Source organism: Leptinotarsa decemlineata, unplaced genomic scaffold (genome assembly GCF_025532065.1).
Source record: "Leptinotarsa decemlineata unplaced genomic scaffold, Ldec_3_MD MMD2_tig00026328_RagTag_RagTag, whole genome shotgun sequence".
NCBI classification, from domain to species: Eukaryota; Metazoa; Arthropoda; class Insecta; order Coleoptera; family Chrysomelidae; genus Leptinotarsa; species Leptinotarsa decemlineata.
In genome coordinates, this window is record NW_027412688.1 from 37865209 (window position 1) to 37891510 (window position 26302).

Here is a 26302-nt window from a genome sequence, read left to right on the forward strand (position 1 = left end):
TTTTCCAAGATGAAGTACACAAAGAATGTTTACAGATCTCAATTAACCGATGAGCATCTTAAATCTCTTTTGATAATTGGTACAAGTAAAATTGATCCACAACTACCAAGTATTGTCGGTGGAAAATCACAATTACATAAATCTCATTAGTGTTTTTGTTTTACTGTGATTCATTTCAATTATTTGTTAGTTATTAATATGCTTAAACTTAGATACTTAAGCTAAGTTTTCTTTGTCATCATTTCTGTCGTTAAGTTTTACCTTGCAAGTAAATAAAACCGAGTAATTATCATTCTGTGTTTTCTTTTTCAACTTATCACAGCAATAGTAACAACAATTAGGTAATCATAACAATTTTAGTAAGCAAAAAACTAAATTACAATAAAATAACATACAAGCAACAACCAAAAATATTGAACTATTAACACGAGCTGAAAAAATTAAAAAATTATCAACAAGAAATGGAAATTAAAAAAATTAAAACATTCCAAACCAAGATACTTCACCTTTTTTCTTGGTTTTTTCTTGTATGTTATTTAAATTGTTATTTCAGTTTTTTGTTTAATAAAATTGTTATTTTTCAGGTAATCTTAAAAAAAATTAATTTTTTTGCAGATTCTTTCAGGGATAACAAATCAATTTATATCATATTAGACAATGGAAGTAACAACTGATGAAAATTATACAAATTTCAACCAGGATTATGACGTAATACATTTGGAAGGGAAAGGTTCAATACCGAACCTTTTGGAATTATTAGAAATTAATTGAGGTAAAAATTTGGGTTTATTTCTGAATTATTAAATAAATTTGAATTGTTCCCCTTTGTTGTATTTAGTTTGCCACGAGGAAATTGATAATTAGGACAGATCTTAAAAGCAGGTAAAAGGATAGCTTGGGTAGAAATTGCTACTAATTATTCACCAGTATCATGAGTTGTTCCTAGAAATGAAAATAGTTTGGGTGATATACAGTGCGGTCCATATGTATGGAATAAATTCATTTTTAGCGTTATGTTGTACTGTGTGAAAAAAAAACTGAAACAGGTCGATTTTTATTTTTAAATTGACAATTAACAGTATGAAAATATTATCCCCCTCAAGCACCCCTTCTGAATTATAAGCACCCCCTCGAAAATTTTAAAAAGCAAAGGGGTCGTGTGGCACCTTGTTGGAAAGGGATTTTGGTCCTCTGTTCAGAAATATGAAGTTTTTTGAGTTTGGTGCCACTATAACTGAGAAAATTAATTTTTACAATTAAATTAAATGTTCAAAATTACCACCATTATTCACTTCTTGACAATAACCTGATCTATTAAACAGACCATCCCTGTAACACGCTCCTTACTAACCTTTAATCCTGGAAAAAATCTTTGAAGATACTAAAATATTAGACAAAAAGCCAAATAAACAATTGATATAAATCACCAATTTACAAAATACTAAGAGAAGCAGAAATTCATGGGGACGTACAAACGCCAAAAACTAGTAGCGGACGAAAAAAAATCACAGTTGATGAAGAAGCCAAAACCAGTATACGCAGAACTATTCACAGTTTCTTTTTCAGAAATGAGCTGCCCACACTACAAACAGTTCTGGAGGCACTTAGCGATCATGAATTGGTCCCAAAAATGGGTAAAGAAACTTTTAGGAAACTTGTACACGAAATGAAATTTACGTACGGAAAAGTTGACAGGAAAAGCATTCTCATTGAACGTCAAGAAATAATAGCATGGAGAAGAAAGTATCTAAGAAAAATTGACGAATTTCGGAAGCTCAAAAAAAAATTGTACTTCATGGACGAGACATGGGTTAACCAAGGACATACGGTCAAAAAAGTATGGCAGGGTGGTAATATAACAAGTGCACGACAAGCCTTTATTGAAGGTTTGTCAGTTGGGTTAAAACAGCCATCTGGAAAAGGTAGTCGTCTGATAGTTACGCATATAGGAAGCGACAGTGGATTTTTACCAAATGGTGAATTAATATTTGAATCCAAGAAAACAGGCGACTATCATGAAGAGATGAATGCGGAGGTGTTTGAAAAATGGTTTGAAAGCATCATTCAACTTGTGGAACCTGGGTCTGTCATCGTTATGGACAATGCCCCATACCATAGTCGACATTTAGAACCATTACCGAAACAATCATGGAAAAAAGCAGCAATGCAAGAATGGTTAATTAATAAGAACATCCAATATAACAAAGATAGTTTAAAGGCAGAACTACTTCAGCTAACAAAGTTACACACAGACAAATATAAAAAATTCGCAGTGGATGAAATGGCGTTAAGTCGTAGAATTACAGTTTTAAGGTTACCACCATACCACTGCGAATTAAACCCAATAGAATTAATCTGGGCGCAAGTAAAAGGATACGTGGCACGAGAAAACAGAACATTTAAATTAGTGGACGTGCAACATCACCTACAAGAAGCTATTCGAACTGTTTCTGCAGAAGACTGAAAGAAATGCATGCAGCATGTTTTAAAAGAGGAGCAAAAAATGTGGGACGTAGACAACCGTATTGAACACAATATTGAACCAATCATAATTCACTTTGATGATAGCGGTAGCAACAGTGACGAATCTGAGGTTGAAGATTAGACGAAAATTTGTACATTTACATTTATATTATATTCTATTATCAAAAATTTGTAATTTGTATTTTCTAGTACCCCTGACGATGAGTTTAAGTTACTCGAAAGCTTGAGAATAGTTATAAAGAGTTCACTTATCAATTGCTGCAACCCAATACTGAAAAAAAGTTATATATATATATATATATATATATATATATATATATATATATATATATATATATATTGTGTTTCATATTATATTGTTAATTTATTTGGTACCTACTATAATTACCAGGATTATTACTCCGTTTTCATAAGGCCCACCTAATGACTACAACGATTAGGTAAATTACGATATTGCAAAGTTTTAATGAAATAAATAAAAAATGTGTATGAATATTTTAACGAATTGTACTAAGAATTTTTCTATCATTCTTAACCCTCTCAAAAATTAATAAGCACGCCCCCGATTTGCTGTCAACTGGGCTCACTTCTACTCTCAATCATTATTGGTTTTAGTATAATATTCGACGATAGAAAGCGGCTGTCATGTCCGCGACACGCTGTATGAGGAAGTAGAAAACTGTTCGGAACGGAACATTCAAAGGAGTCGACCGCATAGACCATAACCTATGACATCTTGTCGTGTTATCTTCGGGCGGATGACTTCTTTACGTGCTCCACGCCGATCTAGATGAACATCTGCGACGAGGTTTACAGAAAAGAAAATGTGATACACCTCGAGCATAATCAAGTTGTTATTCAAATGAGTATTATGTACAAAACGCAGCGGTAGTCATATACAGAGAGAATGGATAAATTACTCCCGGGGGTTAACGCCCTATAACCATTTAAATGTGTGAAAAAAATACAGCGTGACTCACGGTCGATGGTAGGTTAGACGTTTCTGGAAAACGCAAAGCATGATTTTTCTGAAAATTTCACCTCTCACATTTCCTTACCTGTTCTATCGATCTAAAATATTTTCAGCATTGCGGCGTTGCCACTTCCATCAAAAAGTTCTAGCAACTTATTTTTTTGAAAGGAACACCCCGTATATTAATACATTTTTGGAATCGCTCTAGTATTTTAATACTTTTTTGTTAATAATGTTCTATACCTATCTCTATCTGTTTTCGAGACAAAAAATAAATTGTGCTAAATATGGTCCAAAACATAGCCCTACTTGAAATTAAGTACATCAGTACTCTCAATTCATGAAAAGTTGATATTTTGAAGATAGTTTGGACAAACTCGAAATATTCAAATTACACCGAGAAATCGACTCCATATCATACAGGGCGTGCTAAAATTACTATTATTTCCTTTGTGCATAAAAGTAGTCGAAAGTTCATTTTTTCAAATGAAACCCCCTGTATATTACTCGGTAAATTGAAAGATGGTGAGAAATGCTTCAAGATGATATATCATGTCCCTATACCTAAATCGTCAAGTTTTCTTAATAAAGCCTTTTTTGTGGAAAAATAGTTATTCACGTTTTACCTACAAGTGTTGAAAGTGGCATTTTATTTTGGGAGTGGGGATTATTGCAAAACGAGCGTCAGCAAGTGGAGCAAACTCACGAGCAAAATAAAATCACTTTCAACAAATGTATCATACAAATTTTTTTGTATAACGTTACTGCCGATAATAAAAAAATTATAGGGTCCATGGGATTTGAACACACGATCTTTGGAATACAAGGCATATGTTACAACTACATACGCCAACTCACGTTATTTTAAGGAGGATTATTGGTTAGTCATGAAGGACTTTATACAGTTGGACTGAATACTACTTCGTCATCGTCAGTAACTTCTCAGGGATTTAATATTACCAATAGCACGAACTGCATGTGTGAACTTTTCTAAATGATTTTTTGGTAGGTGTTCTGATTGAAGTGTTTCTATCAAAGAGATTTTCAATAACAGTTGTACAAAAAATAATTTTTAAAGAATTTGATTTCTAGGTAGCCGTGGAAATATCAAGCTTATGACAGTTTGGTGACTTTTATAAGTAATTGATAAATGGTTATTAACGGTGTTTCAAAAAATCGCCAAAAATGAATGCAAATATTGATTATTCAAACGAAGTTCTTATGAAATTATTTATTATACACGGAAAGTGTGATCAAATCATTGCCAGAACTTGTAGAAAATTCAACCAAATGTATCCTGAATTAACACCAATGAACGAGAGGAAGTTTGTAAGATCACAAAGTAATTTCCTTAACTATGGCTCCATGTTAAAAGCGCCTTCAACATTACCAAAACCTGTTACTTCAAATGAGGACAATACTGTTAACGTTTTGACATATTTTTATGCATATCCAGAAGCTTCCATTCGCAGTGCAGAAAAATATTTAGGTGTATCACATGCTTCAGTACAACGAATTTTGAAAAGTCACGGAATGCATCCGTATAAATTTACCAAAGTTCAAGCTCTAAAAGTAGTAGACTTCGAACTTAGAATGCATTTTTGTGAATCCCTTTTGATTCATAAACAGGAAGATCGGGAATTTTTGTCAAAAATAATTTGGAGCGACGAATCAAAATTTACGAGGGATGGTATTTTCAATAGAAGGAATAAACATTTTTGGGCTGATCATAATCCTCATGTTACAAAAGAAATGGGGTTTCAAAAAAAATTGACCTGAATGTTTTCTGTATTCTGAAGAACAATAAAATTAGCTTTTTTATTTATGAAGACATACTGAATGCAGAGAGATATCTCCAAATATTAAGGACGACTGTAACCGATTTTCTTGAAAATTTGCCTTTAGAGGAATATAGGAATTCGTGGTTTCAACTGGACGGAGCGCCAGCTCATTCCACCCAGGAAGTTTCCAGGAAACTTGACGAACTCTTCGACGATCGTTGGTTTAGGCGTTTAGAGCCGTGGGATTGGCCACCGAGATCACCCGATCTCACGCCACTTGACTTTTTTTATGGGGTGTTTTAAAAGAAAGGGTATACAGTACTCCAGTGCCTACCAAAGAAGAATTGCGACGGTGAATAGTGCGGAGTATTGAAGATCTGGATCCCCAGGAAATTGAAAAAGCAACCACAAGTCGCGTACAAAAAAACATTTTAAAGTGTTTTGAATGTAATGGACAACATTTTCAGTATTTATTGTGAAAATGTGATATTTTGTTTACAATTTTGTTATTTTGAATCATCCTATTCTGTTATTGTTTGTACTTTCACATGTTTTAGCCTATAAAATCTTACTTTTTACCTAGAAATGACTGATTTTTGGTACAGTTGTTCCCTGGAAACTTTGAGCCATAGTTGTGGAAATTATTTTGTAACCTTACAAACTTCCTCTCGTTAATTGGTGTCGATTCAGGATACATTTGGTTGAATTTTTTACACGTTCTGACAATGATTTGATCACTTTGTTCATGCGTATAATAAATAATTTCATAAGAACTTCGTTTGAATAATCGATATTTGCATTCAATTTGGAAGATGATTCGAAACACCGTCCATAACTCTTTGTAAATTACTTATAAAAGTAACCGAACTGCTATAAGCTTGATAATTCCACTGCTACCTAAATCCAAATTCTAAAAAAAATAATGTTTGTAGAAGAAGCGACTTTAATGAGAAAACTTGACGATTTAGGTATAGGGACATGATATATCATCTTGAAGCATTTTTCATCACTTATTTGGTAGGTGTGAATAGGTATGAGCCACAATAAATCCTTACGGATTGCGGTGGAGGGTCGAATAGACCCTTGGACCTAACCTAGCCTGATAATATTGCTACAGTGGTACGGTTTTGCAATTAATCTGCGTTAATACCTCCAAAAATAGTCACCATAGTTACTATGTGCATGGAAATCAATGTATATTCATGTGAAACTGTCATACTCACCCAAAGTCTTATTCAGCCAATCAGCGAGGTCTTCTTTCAGTGGATCTAGCTGTCTCGCTTGAATACTCTTGACCTCGTCGTCTTCTTCTTCTGCTTCTTCATCGTTGGTTTTGCCTCGATAACAAATGGGCGTACTTACTGATATGGGTCCCCAACTATTTCGGTTTCTCAGTAAGCTTGACTTGTCGCTCATGGCTGATCTGAAACAGATGCTGCTGTCAATATCATGGAAAAACGAAATTAGGCTTGGTTCATGGGGATATTCAATTTATTCAGTTGGCATCGTGATTTTTATACTAACCATGGCCCTCTACGGGTAATTGTGGTATAGTTCTCTCATTTGACAGCAGTTATCGTTGATGGTTTTCTTGAATTTTGTTCAGAAGCACATAATGCCAGTTTAAAGAAACCGTATGAACTTGATATTGTAGGAAATGCTTCCCACCAAAATGAAATGGTGGAGCACCGAAGTGGCATTGCTGTCTGAAATATATTTTGGAAATTGACAGCGATTTTCCACGGCAAAAAGTCTCAATTACCAGAAACAATATTGATAATTTAAAGGACAACGCATTCATCTACTACATCCATTGAAATACTTTGGATCTTATTCAGTAGGTTCTTCGACTGGTTTTAGAAAAAAGTTCTAGTTCAACTCATGAGGTTGAAAATAATCTGATTTTAGATCAGTCGTTTAATTATCTATAACAGGGGTCTCCAAACTACGGCCCGCGGGCCAAATCCGGCCCGCCAGTGTCATCAGTCCGGCCCGCGAAAGCCACAAATTTACTGTCATCAATCTGGCCCGCGACAGCCAATGATTACCTAATTGTTGTTACTATTGCTGTGATAAGTTGAAGAAGAAAACACAGAATGATAATTACTCGGTTTTATTTACTTGCAAGGTAAAACTTAACGACAGAAATGATGACAAAGAAAACTTAACTCAAGTACCTATCTAAGTTAAAGCATATTAATGACTAACAAATAATTGAAATGAATCACAGTAAAACAAAAACACCAATGAGATTTATGTAATTGTGATTTTCCACCGACAATACTTTGTAGTTGTGGATCAATTTTACTTGTACCAATTATCAAAAGAGATTTAAGATGCGCATCGGTTAATTGAGATTTGTAAACAGTCTTTGTGTACTTCATCTTGGAAAACGTTTTCTCACACAAGTAAGTAGTACCAAAAACAGAAAACGACCTACGAGCAAATTTATGCAAATTATCAAATTGTTCCAGTGGAAGACTTTTATGAAATTCCAACAAAGATGAATTTTGATATTTGTTCTTAAGCATATCACTGCACCGTAAATCAATAATTTCCATTTGGACTTCCGGAGCCAGGGTTTCAATGTCAGAATCAAAAGGATTTCATTCGCAATGGCATCAAAATCTGAAAAACGAGTATCAAAGTTTATCTTCAAAGCACTCAAAGTTTCGATGGCAAAATTGACGGAAAATTCAGTCTCTGTAGTGTGGCTGAATATTTCACATGTCTCAAAATGTGTGAAACACTTTTTACGTAATTACGATTGAAATAGTATCATTTTCTGCCTGAAGGATTTGATATTGGTGTATAAATCGGGGAGAAGCTGATTTTCTCCTTGCAATCTCAAATTCAGTTCGTTCATATGATTTGTCAAATCGACATAGGAGGCTAACTTCCACATCCATTCACTATTTTCTAAATCGGCAAAAGGGCGCTGCTTCTCATTTAAAAAAATTTCGATCTCTGCTCGAAGTTCAAAAAAGCGCTTAAGGACTTTTCCGCAACTAAGCCAGCGTACGGCAGTATGATATGCTAAATCATTTTCTCCAATCTGTTGAATAAACTCGTGGAATTGTCGGTGATTCAGCCCAGTGGATCTGATGAAGTTAACAACTGATATGACTGGTTTTAGAACTTCAGACATATCCAAACATTTTCCGCACAAGGACTGTTGATGAATGATACAATGTAAGGCTAATGGTTTTGAACCACCATCATTTTCTACAGCCTTTGACACAAGTACAACCACTCCTTTATTTTCACCATACATATTTTTGCCTCCATCAGTTGTTATAGATTTTAAATTTCTCCATCGAAGGTTTTTTTTATTAATGGCATTTTCAACTCCCTTAAAAATATCTGCCCCAGTTGTCGTGCCGTGGATACTATCAATATCAAGAAGTTCTTCATACACTTCATAGCTTTCATCTACTCCGCGAATAAAAATCAACACCTGAGCAGTATCTGACACATCCGCTGACTCATCCAATGCTAGAGAAAACCACTCATGATGTCCATTTTTGTCAGACAGTTGAGATGGTATATTTTCTGCGATGTCTTACACCCTCCGAGCCACGGTGTTTGCTGACAAACTGACACTTTTAAATAAATTTACCTTTTCGGGGCATATTTCTTCGGCTACTGCAATCAAGCATTCTGTCATCATTTCTCCATTGGTGAATGGTTTGCCACGTTTTCCGATTTCAAGAGCCACACGAAAGCTGGCGCGAGTTGCAGACTCTTGTTCAGTATTCGCTTTGGTAAACAAAGATTGCTGTGATTTGAATCCGCGTTTCAAAGCTTCAAATTTTTCCTTCCGCAAACTTCCTGTATACTTGGAGTAACTTTGAAGATGTTTCGATTCATAGTGTCGTTTAATGTTATAGTCTTTGAGAACAGCTATGGTTTCATTACAAATTGAACATAGCGCCTTATTACTGGACTCAATCACAAAATACTGAAAGTTCCATTTTTCTTGGAACGTTCTGCATTCACTGTCGATTTTTCGCTTCTTTTCCATACTAACAAATCACACATAAAAACAAGTCAAATCAAAATACTTTTATTGACGGGTGTTACTTAATTTCACAATAGACAGTTTCGCTTCCTTCGCCTTTCCTACGCAGACTAATTCGTAGTTGCGCCGCTAGCCTTTTTATATGCAATTATTACTGCCATCTCGAGGTGATCGGAATACACTAGCTAGAACCAGAACTTTCTCGAACCAACGCGGTAATTCCAAATATTTAATTATGCCTAATGCCACCTAGCGGGTAGCTGAAAAAGATAGTACATAGTACCACTACTCGCCACTAGATGTCGTTAAGTGTCACAATACACAATAATAATTGAAATGCAAAAAAAGCGTAAGTTTGCTCAGGTCACGCACTTTGCGACTATCCTAGTCTAGAAATACTTATAGTTAAGGGCAGAAATTGGCCCTTGGAACAAACTGAATAAATCATTATGGCCCGAAGGCTTCAAAGTTTGGAGACCCCTGATCTATAACATCGAAAATTATTCGAGAATCTGTATAATTTTTTGTATCTGGAATTCCCAAACATCTTAAGCAACTATCAGTTTGGTTTCCCCAAACAAAGACCAGCAGATGAATTTATTTCATGTCTTTCATCATTGTAATAATGCAACGTTGCCTCCTTATCGGTAAACTTGATATTAGTCAATCTATAAACCGCATAACTTATACAATAACTTATACAATATATGAGTTTGAAAATGTCCTTATAGGACGAAACTGCAGTAAAGTTAGTTACAAATGAAAGTGGTAAAAAACATAGAAAGTTTCATTTCTCTTTTCTTCATTAATTAATCAATTGATTATAAAAAATTAAATTTTTTCTAGCATTTAAAAAAAATTATTTTCTTATAAATACAAGTATTTTACTTAAAAAGCATACACTCATTTATTTGTATGCTATTTCTTGAACTTCTCCATTAATTAAATTCAATGAATTGAAAAAAAAATTTAAAAAAATATTGTTTTTGTCAGATTAAGCGAATTCCTCTAGATAATCGTCAGATTATGAGACAGCACGCCTAAAACATACAGATGAACCATATATATCTTATTCTGACGCGCTTGAATATTTCAAAATGACGATTTATTTTGCACATTATAATAATGGCCGCGCGTTTGCATCACATTGAAATCGTCAGATTATTGACGCGCTCGATTAATTTTTTTTCATTTTTAACCCTTACGTACAGCCACCCACATCATGCAAACGATCAGATTAACATACCAACATTATTAAAAATACGTAGGACATTGGTGCTTTTAATATCTGACGCGCTCGAGTATGTCCATGCAACAGTATTATTTTACATATTCAAAAATCTATAGTGTAAGCTTTGCAACCTAATATGTCTCAATGAGCTCGAGTAAATCCCCATTTTGCAAAGTGGGCGGCTCCCTTGCTATTAAATATACTGACCTTTATGAATCCTATAAAATCGATGAGAAAAAACTGCTTAAATAAAAATTGCAAGAAAAAGCTTATCGTACCTTCGTTATTGTGACTTCGAAACAACTATGTACTACAGTAACGAATATCGCTATCTGAACACCAATTTTAACGAGCAATTAACTTAGATAAGTCCTTGTTACCAGGAAATAATTACTTCAACTAATTACAAAGTAATATTCCATCCCCTTTTTCTTTAATTTATTTCAAACTGTCAAACTGTATTTACAGAGATGTTTGTTTTTCCTATGCACCTATTTTCCTTAGATATTCAAAAGTACATTTTTATTGTTTGAGTTTCACCAATATATCGCTTTGAACGACTCACCCTGTATACATGAGAACTAGAATCGTACTAACGACTGTTCATCTTCCAAGCAACCTCACATGTGGCACGTATCTCCATTTACATATTCATTTTGTTTCGTCCTACCGAAAACAATTGTATATGGCAACACAATTCATCTGCATTTTTATTGACATGTAAATGTTGTTGCTCAATTAATGCGTATGGCTTTTTCGAATCGGAAAGACACACTCCCACAAAATCAGCCTAAAGGAGGAGATGACGGAGAATCGAAAGGAATATCTAATTGAAATCGGTTCAATTCAATCCGTAAAAAATATGTATAATGCAGGTTGTGGCTTATGTCATTACTTTTGTCAAAACGGCCAACAATAGCGCCTGATTTTGACTCACTAGAGTTACATTTCGAACAGAAAATGATAATATCACTGAAACTTACGTTAACGACAACTTGCTGCAAATGTCCAAGATTTGAATGACAATATAAGACAGTGCTACGTTAGTAGAATAAATTAAGTTTGAAAAAAAAATTGGCACAAAGCGCCCACGCTTTTTTCACAATAATACTTCGTTATTGTTTTAAGCTTATTTGAAAAGAAAAAACTTTATAGTTCGATGTTCTTTTTTAAACTATATTTTTCATTTTTTAGTTTCATATGCTATAAAAGCGTGTTTTTTAGTCTTTTTAAACTATATATATTTTATCCAAACTTTGGGATCAATCAGCCGTATATTGTTTAGAAAAATTACCATTGATATTTCCCGATTCCGGAGAGGGAGTCTGAAAATCAGCTTCCAAGTCCAAGCCCAAGGGAGCAGGCGCGCATGTTAAAAAAAATACTTTTTCCAAATGAAGAAAGAAATACATGTAAAGTGAGTTCGAATTATATCAAGGAGACTACGTACAGCACCATCTGCCCGCGAATAGATCAAGCAATAATGTCAATATATCAAGGATATTACATACAGCGCCATCTGCCCGCGAATAGATCAAGCAATAATGACAATATATCAAGGATATTACATACAGCGCCATCTGCCCGCGAATAGATCAAGCAATAAAGTCGGTAATTCTGTCAAATACAAATCCCGAGCATTCAAACGGGAAATAAGAGTTACAAACATACATACATACAGGTGAAGTTGATATAAAGCGTGTTAAAAAGTAATGAGATATTATACCAATGAGACATTTCTGCACAATTTAATGCCAATTAGAGGTGGTTACTATAAATTTTTTGCTCAATTTGTGTGAGAGAAAGTTTTCACATAATATTCAGTTGAACAGAAAATTTCAGTGTCGTTATTTCAGCAACAGTTCAAGACTATCAGGTTAAACACTTTGATAGTAAGATTTGTCTTTGTTCTCAAAATAAGCTTCAATTTCGACGAATATATCTTGACATCGGTGCTAAATTTCTTTCCAGTGAGCATTCTCTTGAAGTCTGGGAACAGGAAAAAGTCACTGGAGCCAGGTCTAGAGAATACTGTGGCTGCGGAAGCATTATATATACATATATATATATATATATATATATATATATATATATATATATATATATATATATATATATATATATATATAATAATGTATACATTAAATTTTTGTGGGTTTTCGACAATGAAACGCTTGAGGTTGTGTTAGAATTCATTATTTTTTTTAAATTATTTTCAATTCTACTGGGAGTAGGTTGTACAACTTTGGACCATAGTATAATTCTTATTTTCAACTATTCATTTTTGATTCTTTTTTTTTATTGGTTTTTTCAGGGATTTCAAATCAATTTATATAATATCAGACAATGGAAATCCTAACTAATGATATTCAGCAAAACATTCCTTTCCCAAAAATTCATCTTTCCTATAAAATACCCCTCTCAATTTTATTATAATTTATCGTGACTAGTGGGTGTTTATATATACCCGGGTTGATCCGGTGTTCAACTGTGACAACAGTTCTCAAATAAATAAAGTGAAAAAAGCATATAAGTGTGTATTTTACTACGCAGCCTACTGATGAAATTATTATAATTAAAACGTCATCCCACACCACACCAGCTGTCTCGAGCTTGAAATCTTCAATTCGAAACATGATATCACACCTTCCCACGTTATTAAAGAAATGACAAATGGAAGACATCCATCAAATGCATCGTTAAGCAGAGTCAGGAATGTTGTGAATTCTCAAGGGATAAATTAACATTCATTTGCTGCCTACAAGGAGCACCTTTGGATTCGCAATTGTTATAAATATTTATTATTTATGGTATCCTATTCACGACAGTCACTGTTGTTACGGGGGTTCTTCGATGAGTTATCAGAATACGATGTGTTGCAACCAATGATTTTTTGAACAACCCTCGTACAGCTTGGCAAATCTAGCTGTACGTGCGCAAAGGATAAAGAGAGATGGTAATTGATTTGTGCAATTGGCGATGTGCACAAGTCTATATGCAGTACAATTGGACAATTTTTTGCTTCATAGGGTTATTGAAAATTACACACCAAAAGATCTCATACTCAAATTTGAATCAGCTCGATATATAGATTTATCTTAATTTTTTTTGGACATTACTACCATCAAAGCAAATAACTCACTTGAGCCAGAATTATGAAACAATCAACTGTCGTTAATTCTCTTATTTGGTTAGGCTTTGTCGAATCTAGAGTATCTCTGACTTGAAACAATGAAATTGATAAACCTTGCGTCTCACTCCTGTATTCGATTCCGATGAAACATGAATCCGGGACTCGTTTTGTTATTAGTGTGTTTGCTGTCGAGTATTGCTTCTAGTGCTAAGATACTAGCTAGTATATTCTCGCCTTCGTATAGTCATCAGGTAAGTTCATTGGCTAGCTATTATATTCAATTATTATTATTAATTCCACCTATTCTGCAAGATACGATATCAAAAAGGGCGTATTCTTCATGAAATTCAAAGTAACCTGTGTTGATTTTATATGACATGATATTCAGAATGTAAAATATACCACTATGTTCAAAAAATAAGGTGGAAGTTCATTTTTCCTGAAAAAAATTATTCTGTTTTGTCCCTCTCGAATATATGTTTCCTAAAGCCAGATTGATGATCGCTCAAGATGTTGAAGCCTTGCCAATATCACTTCCATCTTTGGAGTGATGGCCTTTTTGAATGACAGCTAGATGATTTTAATGCTATGCTATACAGGCTGATTCACGGTGGATGGCACATTAGACGTTTCTGGTGAACCAGACAACGGATCACTTTGAAAATTTAATGGAGGGCATATTCGGACATTCTCTAGCCAACTAAAATAGTTTCGACAATGCGGTGTTGCCGCTTCTATTAGAAAGCAGTAGCAACTTTGATTTTTCAAATGGAACACTCTGTATATAATATTATTTTTGGAATCTCCAACAATTGCCCGACAACTTTTTTTGATATTTCCCTATACCTATCTGTTACCGTTTTCGAAATAAAAATTAATTTCAATTTTTTTCTTCGAAAATCATGACTTCTAAAAATGCCGATATCTTTTAGTGAAGAAGTACTATGATATCGAAATTTGGTTTGGAGTTAGGTGATACTTGGACACTTCCCACACGTCAGCCTAATCTCCGTTACTTCAATACAGGGTGGTAAAAAAATACAGTTTTTTCGTTTGCTTGAAAAAGTTGCTGAAATTTGATTATTTTAAATGGAATACCCTGTATATTATCGAAAATTCGAAAAGCTGCTGAAATTTGCTTTCTTTCTATGTATATCATACCTATACCTAACTAGTCAAGTTTCGGACTTATGAACATTTATTTGTGAAAATGTCCCTTCAGAATGGTATTTCCATTCGGTATTTGGTAAGCAGGCCATGATTACTATTTGACAGTAGCGTTGTGACATTCTCCTAATAATATCGACATTTTCGTCACTTCAAAAGTTGCAAATACCTTCAAAACGATGGAACAAAACTATTCAAACGAAGTTCTTATGAATTTGTTTATTATTTTTGGACAGTGTGACAAAATTATCAGCAGAACATGTAGAAAGTTCAATGCAATGTATCCGAATCTACCGCCAATGAACCTCAAGAAATTTATACGAATTCAGAACAATTTCAATATGTTTGGATAAACTTTAAAAAAGCACCAAGAAACTTGAAATTGGAAATATTGATATGAATAATTATAAAAAAGTAAAACAATCATGTGGAATATTTCAAAATATGTTCGAATCGCTGGCCGTTCACTTCCAAGCACTTTAAAATGCGGGTGTTGACTGCTTTCGTGGTGGCAGATCTGATTTCATTGGGATTCAAATCTTCAAATGTTTGGGCAATCCTTTCTAACAATTCATCTCTCGAACGCACGGGTATTTTGTAAACTTTTTCTTTAAACATTCCCCACAAATAAAAATCCAATGGATTAAGATCGGGTGATTTCGCTGGCCAATTCCATGGTCCCAAGCGCCTCATCCACCGATCGTCAAATAGTCTATCCAGTTCTGCGCTCACTTCTCTTGTGCAATGTGCAGGAGCTCCGTCTAGTTGGTACCAACAGTTTCGATAATCTTCGAGTGGCAGATTATCCACGAAACTGTCTACAGTATTCTCCAAAATATTCAGGTAGCTTCTGGATGTTAATGACTCCTCGTATATCACGTACCTCAATTTGTTGTCCATCAACATGCAGAAGACATTAAAACTAAATTTTTCTTGAAATCCGGCTTCTTTTGTGACGTGAGGATTTTCACTGGACCAATAATGACGATTTTTTCTATTGAAAATCCCTTCTCTCGAAAATTTCGATTCATCAGTCCAAATAATTTTATTTAAAAAAAGTGGATCTTCTTGAATGCGTGTCAACAACATTTCACAAAATTCTACTCTCTGTTGAGGATCTTGAGGCTTCATTGCTTGAATTTTGGTGAATTTATAATCATGCATTTTATGTCTTCGCAAGATTCTTTGAACCGATGAATATTTTATACCCAAATCTTCTTCAGCACTTCATATCGATGACTCGGGAAATGCGTGAAAATATGCTAAGACATTAATCTGGTTGTCTTCGAAAGTTACGGGTCGAGGCAAGTTTCTTGGTGCTTGTAAAGTTGATCCAAATGCATTGAAATTGTTCTGAATTCGTATAAATTTCTTGAGGTTCATTGGCGGTAGATTCGGATACATTTCATTGAACTTTCTACATGTTCTGCTGATAATTTTGTCACACTGTCCAAAAATAATAAACAAATTCATAAGAACTTCGTTTGAATAGTTTTGTTCTATCTTTTTGAAGGTATTTGCAACTTCTGAAGTGACGAAAATGTCGATATTATTAGGAGAATGTCACAACGCTACTGTCAAATAGTAATCATGGCCTGCTTACCAAATACCGAATGGAAATACCATTCTGAAGGGACATTTTCACAAATAAATGTTCATAAGTCCGAAACTTGACTAGTTAGGTATAGGTATGATATACATAGAAAGAAAGCAAATTTCAGCAGCTTTCCGAATCTTCAATAATATACAGGGTGTTCCATTTAAAATAATCAAATTTCAGCAACTTTTTCAAGCAAACGAAAAAACTGTATTTTTTTACCACCCTGTATTGAAGTAACGGAGATTAGGCTGACGTGTGGGAAGTGTCCAAGTATCACCTAACTCCAAACCAAATTTCGATATCATAGTACTTCTTAACTAAAAGATATCGGCATTTTTAGAAGTCATGATTTTCGAAGAAAAAAATTGAAATTAATTTTTTTTTCGAAAACGGTAACAGATAGGTATAGGGAAATATCAAGAAAAGTTGTCGGGCAATTGTTGGAGATTCCAAAAATAATATTATATACAGAGTGTTCCATTTAAAAAATCAAAGTTGCTACTGCTTTCTAATAGAAGCGGCAACACCGCATTGTCGAAACTATTTTAGTTGGCTAGAGAATGTCCGAATATGCCCTCCATTAAGTTTTCATAGTGATCCGTTGTCTGGTTCACCAGAAACGTCTAATGTGCCATCCACCGTGAATCAGCCTGTATACGTAATTTCGAAAATCAACAAGAGTTCACATAACAGGTTACCACTTGATTGCTGGCAAAAACCACAATAAGTTTTGAAAATGGCATTAAAAACATCTACCTGACAACGACAAATGCTATGCAATCGGACTCACACATTGAAGAGTTTAAACAAGTATCAAAATTTCAGTTTTGCCGTTTTTTGACCATAAGATTATCAATATTTTCCAACTTCTACTCAAATATTCATTATCAGTAGCTTCGTGGTAGAAAATTGTGAATTTGTATAGTTCTCATATATCAAAAAATGCAGATTTCTACAACTTTGAACTAGATAGTTTTCAGACCATTATGGAGGGAACTGGCCGACAGAGGTCACCACATCACCCTCCTCACCACGGACCCCATGAGGGACGTTTCCAGAAAGAACATAAAAGAAATCGATCTGAGCGGTAGTTACGAGGTCATGGAAAGTTTTGGAAACTCCGACATCCTCAGTAAGAAAAGAAGCGAAGGCACTCCAAAGGTCATATTGGAAATGGAAATTTTGGATGTTCTCGCGAAGGTGGCGGATTGGCAGCTTGGAGTACCAGAAGTGAGGAATCTCATAAGGAATCGGAGCGAGTATTTTGATGTTTTGATCGTGGAGGCTTTGAATCCCATCCATATGGCGTTTGCAGAAAGGTATTTATAGTAGTAGTTAGGTTAGGTTCATAGTCCACTGCAACCTGCATAGGTTTATTGTGTTTCGCACATTTCAATATCTCAAAATTATTTGATTCGAAAGGGTTATATTTTTAGGAGTGGATAATTTTTGGGAAAGAAAGTTTTTGGCTTTCTACTACTCCATCTGATACAAAAAAAATGGATGAGACAATCTTCCAACGAATGGAAGGAAAGTAATCAATTTGAATATTATAAGTAACTCTATACGTGGATGTGTAGATCATTCAAAGAAGTAACTTTCAGACACAAACTGAAAGAAAGTTCTCCTGAAACAGCTACTTTCATATAAACATTGAATTACACGAAAGAAAAAAATTCTTTCGAAACAAATACTTCTATATGAACACTGAATTATACAGAAGATACTTTTCTCTATTCAACGTTTGTTTGAAGGTGCTTGACAATGTTTCGAGATGAATTTCACTAGTTTGGACTTCCATTGTCTACTATATAAAATGATTTGAAATCCCTGAAACAAGTAAAAAGAATAATTAAAAAAGAGTAGCTGAAAATAACAATTATATTAAGCAACAATAAACCTGAAATGAAATGATAGTGAAATAACCTACTAGTAAAAATATAATAATTGAATGAATAAAATTAAAGGAATGAAAAAAGAAAATAATAAAAAAAAAAAAATAAAAAAAATTAAAAAAGTGTAGAGATTCCAAGTCACGTTAGTTCACGACGTTTCGATTGTTGGTATAGGTCGTTGAAATACTTTCACTTTCTCTGCTTTCTATTTTCCGCTTCACTGATTCCGTGAGAGATGGCCGTTTTGGCGGGAGTTGGCCATTTTCCGTTTGATGATGGGTTTCCATATATTTCGTATTTCCACGCTGGCCTGGCTGAATACGTTGTTGGACAACATGTATGCGGCTTCCTTAAATTTTCTCCTAAACCAATGTTACTCTCTGTGTAAGATCTCAGCTTGGGACCACTCGATATTGTGTTGATGGGTCCAAACGTGGTCTGCTATTCCTGATTTGCTGGTTTCTCCTCGCTGTGTGTGCTTCTTGTGCTCGGCAATGCGAACATTCAATGGCCTCTTAGTTTCACCAATATAGGATTTTCCGCACTCACAGGGTATCCGGTAAATGCAATTCTTGGAATCGCAGTCCGCGTTTGGGGGCCTGGTTTTCGTGAGGCTGCTACGGATAGTGTTACCGGATCTGAAACAGGTTCTGATGTTGTACTTGGAAACAATTCTTCTTATCCTCTCCGATAATCCTCTGATGTAGGGAAGTGCAAGCACTGGTTGTGACGGCTTCTCTTCCTTGCGAGGCTCCTGCTGTCTTTTAGCCAAAGTCTTTTCTACCATCGCTTTGGAGTAGCCATTCCGTTGAAGATCATTTTTGATGATGTCTAGTTCCTTCTCGAGACCTTCCTTCGTATTACAGAGCCCAAAAGCACGGTCTTATAGAGTCTTGATGATTCCTCTTTCAGTCGATTGATGGTGGTTGGATTCGTGGTTCAGATACTGTCCCGTACGAGTGGTTTTCGGTATACAGATGTTTCCCACTTAGTGTCGGTCCTCTTCACCAAAACGTTTAAGAATGGCAATTCGTTGTGGATTTCCTTCTCCATTGTGAAATTGGTGGAAGGTCTCACGCTGTTGATGTGTTTCAGTGAAGGCGTCTAGTTCAGTATTTCCATGGTTCCATATTATGAAGGTGTCGTCAACATATCTCAACCAGACTCGAGGTTTCTTGTGGGCTTCTTCAATGGCCAGAGTTTCAAACCACTCCATATATATGTTGGCTATGACTGGTGAAAGTGGCGATCCCATTGGCAGTCCCTCATCTTGTGTAAAGAATTCGTCCTTCAGTTGAAAATAACAGTTTCGTACACAGCATCCTAGTATTTCCATAATTACTTCTATAGGTAGATTCGTTCTCTCTTTCAGGTTCCCGTCTTCGGATAGCTTTCTCTGTATGATTTGGAGTGCTTCTTCGACCGGAACGTTGGTGAAAAGGCTTTCCACGTCGAAACTAATTAGTTGATCTTCCTGTGTAACCTCAATTGACCCTAGTAGTTCGACAAAATGCCTCGAATTCTTCACAAAAGACGATGTTTTTCCTTGTAATGGTTGTATTAGGGGAAGTAAAAATCTAGACAAGTTTTGAGTAGCCGAATCTCTGGAGCTGATGATCGGTCTAAGCGGAACGTCCTTCCTGTGGATTTTGGGTAGACCATACAAGTGAGGGGGCTTACTGTGGTGCGGTGTTAGCCATGATCTTTCCTTGTCCGAAAAATAGACTTGGTGTTTTTTCAAAATCTGGTACAACTTCCTTTCGATTGATGCAGTAGGGTCCCGTACGATCTTTGTGTATCGTCCCTTCTGCAGAACCTCTTCGAGCTTCTGTTCGTAGAGAACGGTATCCATTACCACAGTAGCGTTTCCTTTATCTGCAGGTAGGATCTTGATGGTGTTGTCTCTACGTAGGCCGTTCAGAGCTCTACGTTCTTCCTTGCTGATGTTAGATGTTGGAACTGGTTCTCGATCCAACTGTTCTCTAACCAAGTCACTAACCAAGTCACTAACGTAACTTGGAATCTCTACACTTTTTTATTTTTATTATTTTCTTTTTTCATTCCTTTAATTTTTATTTATTCAATTATTATATTTTTACTTGTAGGTTATTTCACTATCATTTCATTTCAGGTTTATTGTTGCTTAATATAATTGTTATTTTCAACTATTCTTTTTTAATTATTCTTTTTTACTTGTTTCAGGGATTTCAAATCATTTTATATAGTAGACAATGGAAGTCCGAACTAGTTAAATTCTACCTGTTCACCGACTGCGATTTTTTCTTTAAAAATTTACAGTTGTTTCGGTGTTGCAATGAGTATAAAAATTAATTTCGTTTCGGATGGTAAAATGTTTCCTCAATATTTTGATAAAGGACCCCGCACATTTCTTATGAGAAATGGCCTGCCTTGAATTTTGCCGAAATGTTGTAGTTCTTGATGTGCTGATTGAAAGTGTCCACAGCCAAAGCTCAGAATTGTACATTTTTCGAGATGTGAACCTTTGAATATAGGTTTCTCCATTTTTTGCAGTTTTTGCTCATCAATCGAGAGCTCTCACTTCTGGTTGGGATAGAATTCGGATGTTCCGCAACCAGAATTAGTTTTACGCATAATCTTCTTCAGTTATAATAGATGCCGCCATCGATAATTTTTCATACACTGCTTCACACTATCTCGATAATCTGAGAATGTGGTGCTGTGACATTTTCCTCAGAAAGGCTCAAAATGGATGATAGCATCTCACAGCATCTGTATCTTTCATACCTGAGACTACTCTACAGATAGAATGAAGGGGTTCAGGTATTGGAAGCGAACTATTCTGCGCCGTAATATGTTCTACCTGAAAATGGGGTGTTCCATCGCGACTGGCGGACAGTGTATATTACTTTGGCCAACCTCATTCAGGTGGTAGGTGCATTTTGAGTATTTCCATCAGTCCTGAGAGTTTCATCGTTCTACCTCGAATATTACGGAAGATACGGGGGTGTTTCCATGAGAAGTGAGACACACTGTATAGGCTTGTGTAAGCTGGACTGGACTTCTGGTTAACGTCTTTATACTGGACTAATTCCGAGAACACAGAACTTTCTAAGTCTTTTTATGAGATAAAAGTAGATCACCAAAGCCGATTCTGTGACACCAGCCAATGAGAGCGTAGAAATTTGTCACATGACCAGTTTGTTCGGTTGGTTACGGTATCGGTGATAACGCAAAGTCGAAGGTTAGGTTAGGTTAGGTTAGGTGTTATCACCGATAGCGTAACCAACCGTTTCCATGAGAAGTGAGACACACTGTATGTTGGTTCCATTCTGTATGTTATCCATCTAGCCTTTCTTACTCCGAATCCTTTGTAGAGTGTTCTAGGTGACTAAAACTCAGCCTGAGAAGGCATTATTTATATGCTGAAGAACATTTGAAATATTTCTTTTCAAACTGTGTTCACATGAGACTCCTTTCCGTTTCAGATTCAACGTACCTTTCATCGGTGTGTCACCACAAGAAGCACCCATCAGAATCTACACAGTACTTGGAAACTACGTACATCCAGTCATTTTCCCCGAACCCTATCTACCCTTTTCCCCTCCACTGAACCTCAAGCAGCGCCTCGCTAGCGTAGCCTTCAACACGATCACCTGGTACTACCAGTACCACTGGAGGTATCCGCAAGAAACGGCTATCGCCAGGAAACACTTTGGGAACATCAGGGAACTACAGCAGATAGAGAGGGAGATGAGCTTTCTCTTCATCAACGTCAACCCCACCTTGCAGCAGACTAGGCCGGTAGGAATGAACACAATCTACTTGGGTGGAGGGATGCATATAGGGGAGGTCAAGCCCTTGCCTGAAGTAGGTTTTAGCGTAACTCTGCTGTGAATAAAATAATTGAAGGCATATTTTTGATGACCTCCTCGCACACCAGATCTGAAACCCAGTTATTCCAGGAACTGCAAGACTATTTGGATAGCAGTGGAAACCAGGGCGTTATCTACTTCAGTCTAGGGTCCAACGTCAAAAGTTCTCGATTGACTGGAAATCTCCTGGATGTCATTGTGTCAACTTTCTCTGCCTTGCCTTACAAAATTCTATGGAAATTCGAATCCAGTTTGCAGGATCTCCCCAAGAATGTGAAGATTATAAAATGGGCTCCTCAGAGAGATCTGTTAGGTATGATTCAATGAAAATGTAAGTTTTGTTCAGTGTGTGGTACGTGGTTTGATTTTCCCCTGAACTCATGGGTAGCCTCAAGGATGACTTCAATATAGGAAAAGTTTTGTTTGTAGATTCAGACGTGTTTGGATGCTTTGATTGATGTCTGTGATAAAATTTTTGGGCTGATTTTTGGTTTTGGAACGCCTTTGGTGTTATTTTTTCACCTGATCTTTCTCTGGAGAGAAATAAAAAGGATAAAAAATAAACGAAACCTTGAAATGAAAATAAAAAATAACAGTTACTTCACGAAGTTTTGATTGTTAGTATCAGGATAACTATTTATAGGTCAAATATGCAATTTCTTTGAACTTCCTCTTGAACCAGTGTTCCCCCCTGTGGATGATCTCAGCTTGAGATCACTCGATGTTATGTTGATGAGTTACTAATATGAATTTGATTGCCTATAGTAATTCGAAAACATGCCTTGAGGAAGCTATCCGAAAACGAGGACCTGGAAGACCTATGGAACGTATGGAAGTAATCATGGTTTTACTAGAATGATGTGTACGGAACTGATTTTTTCAAATGCCAAGCACACAGCAAGGAGAAACCAGCATGTCAGGAACAGCAGAGCATGTTTAGACTCATCAAGTTAACATCATGTGGGCCCAAGCTGACATAATCCACAGGAATGAACACTGGTTCAAGAGGAAGTTCAAAGAAGCTGCATATATATTGTCAAACGACGCATTCAGCCAAGCTAGCGTACAGATACGCAACATATGGAAACCTGTCATCAAGCAAGAAACGGTCAACTACAGTTGAATCGGTGAAGCAGAGAGACGAAAGAGGGAATAGGTGAAACAGCTCTAATGACCTATAAATAGTCATCTCTCGAAGGAGTATTCCAGTCCATCACCCGAAGACTATTATACATACTAACAATCGAAACGTTGTGAAGTAACTTGGTGTGAAATCTTTTTGATTTATTTATTTTTTTCTTCAGTTTTTTTCTTGTTTTTTCTTTCCATTTTTTTACTCTGTGATCATTTCCATATTTCATTCCTTTTCTTGTATTTGCATTTATTACATTATATTATATCATATTATATTATTATATTACTTATACAGGGTGTAAGTGAATAAGTGTGAAACATTAAGGGAGGTGATTCCTCATCGAAAAAAAGAAAGGATTTTTCATATAAAGAAACTTCATTGGAGCATCCCTTGTTAAGATACAGCCCCTTAAAGGGGGTACATAAAATTTGTATAACAATTTTTTTTTGCCCAAAATAAACCAGTTCGCAGCAAAAAATTATTTTACGAACAACTACACAGATACATCGTCATAAATGCGAACTGGATCTATTGTTATTTTGTAGTTAGTACCTGCATTAAACGATTAAACGGTAATAAACAAAACTAATTTAATAATTAGAAAACACACAACATGTAGAAATCATAGTAAATGATGTCTATCTTCAGACATTACGCATGCGTCTAGACGTCGGCGCATTGAGCCACGTATTCACTCAAATATTCCTGGAGTCTCTCTGACTATCCTGCACGCATCGATGATGCGGTTTCTCAACCATTTGGTTTCTATACCAAATGCTGTAAATGGCCCCAAATAGAGAAATCGAGAGGATTGAGATCCGAGGATCGAGCGGGCGAGTTCTATGATCCTCCTCGACCTATCCACTGATTTTCATATGATTCAGTTGAATGCTGACGTGGGGCGGAAGCCCCATCATGCATAAAAAACATACCCTTCTGACGCCCAAAGGAACTTCATCCAGCAGTACTGGATGCACTTCTCTTAAAATTTGAACGTACGCCTCACCATTTAATCGAGGAAGTATTGAATCATCCCCAATAACTCCGAGCCACACGTTAAGAGAAAACTGTTCTTGATGGTTAGTTTCGACAATAGCGTGAGGGTTTTCATCAGCCCATATGTGGTAATTATGAAAATTAAGGATCTTGTCCCGAGAAAAACTACATTCGTCTGTGAATTCTATCGTCTTCAGAAAGTCACAATTTCTTCTAATCATTGGAAATAAATTTTAGGGGTTGCGTTTTCCACCCCTTACAACCATGGGGTAAACCAAATAAATTTCTGGCTGAGTATCTTTTTGGTAGTACAAAATATCAGGTTAATTCCAATATTGTAACATTTTTAGTGCTTGTGAAAAAAATTGTTATACACATTTTATGTACCCCCTCTAAGGGGCTGTATCTTAACAAAGGATGCTCCAATGAAATTTCTTTATATGAAACATCCTTTTTTTTTTCGATGAGGAATCACCTCCTTAAATGTTTTACACTTATTCAGTTACATATGTATATGATTGATATTTCAGCTTTTCATTCTGATTTCATTAGTTCTTTCATAGATTTCGGATCGCATGAGAATCAGATTAGACAATGGAAGTCCAAACTAGTTAAATTCACCATTGAATTATCTTGAATGAATAAGTATTCTAGCAGAAAGTAGCATATATCCAGGCAATATATGGTAATTGTTATGGTTTCAAATTCTTTCTCGTTTAGCAGTTTTCTTCAACATATCGGTGAAATTCTGGTGTTATCCTGGAAAGGACTGTCCAGGAAAAAACAGGATGCACGATGACCTAGGAAGACAACTCCTCGGGAGGATGTACAATGGGTCATATGTGGCCGAAGTACTGTGGGCCTACCCTCCCCTTTCCTGCTCTACAGATTACAGACAGTTTCTGATATAGTGGAGGCTTCAAATATCACTGTTGACCTTGTGTTCCTTCAATTTCTTCAAATATTCCAATAGATTAGGGATGGCTTCTCTACCAAGCGGTGTTTTTTCCTAAAATTGCTGAAGTAATCAAAATAATTTCTTTGAATGGGTACAATAAAGTATTACAAGTTTCAACCACAAACTATTTTACCGCAAACAAGATATTTTTCAAAAAAAAAAAAAAATAGCCTCTTCGAGAAAACAACAGTCAGTCTTCATACTTTTATCGCTGATTTTTTCTAGCGGATTCCAGAATCAAGCTATTCATAACCCAATGTGGTCTCCAGTCTTTGGAGGAAGGCATCTTCAACGAAGTACCCATGGTGGGAATGCCTTTCATGTGGGATCAGCCAGGCAATGCCAAAACTCTGGAGAAGAAAGGACTGGGGCTAACAGTTGATATCATGAATCTAACAAAGGACTCGTTCACTAAAACCATCATGGAAGTTATCAGCAATCCTATGTAAGGTAACACTAGGGTTCTCTTCATCATCATTATGACTTGTGTTTCAGCTACAAGAAAAACGTCGTGGAGCTCTCTAAATTGATGAAAGACGTGGAAAAGACTGGCTTGGAGAGGGCGGTATGGTGGACGGAATATTGCATTAGAACGAAAGGGGCGAAACATTTCAGAAGTGGGGTTGGAGGAGTGCCAAGTTACCAGATGTACCTACTGGATGTTATGCTGATTGTGGTCATCGCCTGCATCATCACTACTCTCATATTAGTGATGAGTGTTGTACTGTGTTATAGGATATGCTTCAGGCGGGGTAGGAGTCTGAAATTGAAGAGAAGCTGACCATAATGGAGGTGCTTCAATTGTGGTTTGAAAGTTGAAGATGATATTGATTTAACGAAAATAAAAAACATTGAAGGACTTCAAAAACTTTGTTTTACACTCCTGGATGATATTTCTGAAGGATATTTGGCTAAGGATTGAATTAACCAGGTGACTGAGCTGATCTAACTTTGAGTAAATAAAATTCACCAACAGTATAAGTAGATCATTCTGAACCCATTATGGAACTGGCCGGGTTGATTGAAAAATAACTCATGAGAAATGTTAAAAATTATGTACACGTTACATACAAA

General features: G+C 35.8%; 2 protein-coding genes across 6 annotated transcripts in view; one reads left to right on the plus strand and one right to left on the minus strand.

Moving 5' to 3' along the window:
• LOC111514599 (growth arrest-specific protein 2) overlaps window positions 1–26302 on the minus strand; it is a 66291-nt gene that overhangs the window by 7628 nt on the left and 32361 nt on the right. For 2 of the 3 annotated variants that reach the window (XM_074182783.1, XM_074182784.1), the window contains exon 2: window positions 6462–6661. In XM_074182783.1, coding sequence (XP_074038884.1) covers window positions 6462–6654 — 193 coding nt within the window. In that variant the 5' untranslated portion in view covers window positions 6655–6661. Of the gene's footprint in view, window positions 1–6461; window positions 6662–11055; window positions 11082–26302 lie in introns of those variants that run through there. The other variant, XM_074182782.1, reaches the window with a different exon arrangement.
• Window positions 13718–26084, plus strand: LOC111516487 (UDP-glucosyltransferase 2-like). Of its 3 annotated transcripts, none has more exons than XM_074182779.1 (6): window positions 13718–13874; window positions 17360–17709; window positions 21753–22134; window positions 22230–22452; window positions 25454–25673; window positions 25724–26084. In XM_074182779.1, the coding sequence occupies exons 1-6, from the start codon at window positions 13773–13775 to the stop codon at window positions 26007–26009; spliced, it is 1563 nt and encodes a 520-aa protein (XP_074038880.1). In that variant the 5' UTR covers window positions 13718–13772; the 3' UTR covers window positions 26010–26084. The 3 variants fall into 3 exon arrangements, with proteins under 3 accessions (XP_074038880.1, XP_074038881.1, XP_074038882.1); XM_074182780.1 differs by having other exon boundaries at window positions 21753–22068; XM_074182781.1 differs by having other exon boundaries at window positions 13738–13874; window positions 17371–17709.

What these genes read in the sequence shown, in the direction of transcription:
- LOC111516487 (XM_074182779.1), top strand. Translation starts at nt 13,773, where the DNA reads ATGAATCCGGGACTCGTTTTGTTATTAGTGTGTTTGCTGTCGAGTATT. An exon ending in AGGTCAAGCCCTTGCCTGAA is followed by an intron (nt 22,135 to 22,229) that starts GTAGGTTTTAGC and finishes CAGTTATTCCAG; the next exon opens with GAACTGCAAGACTATTTGGA. An exon ending in GAAGTTATCAGCAATCCTAT is followed by an intron (nt 25,674 to 25,723) that starts GTAAGGTAACAC and finishes CTTGTGTTTCAG; the next exon opens with CTACAAGAAAAACGTCGTGG.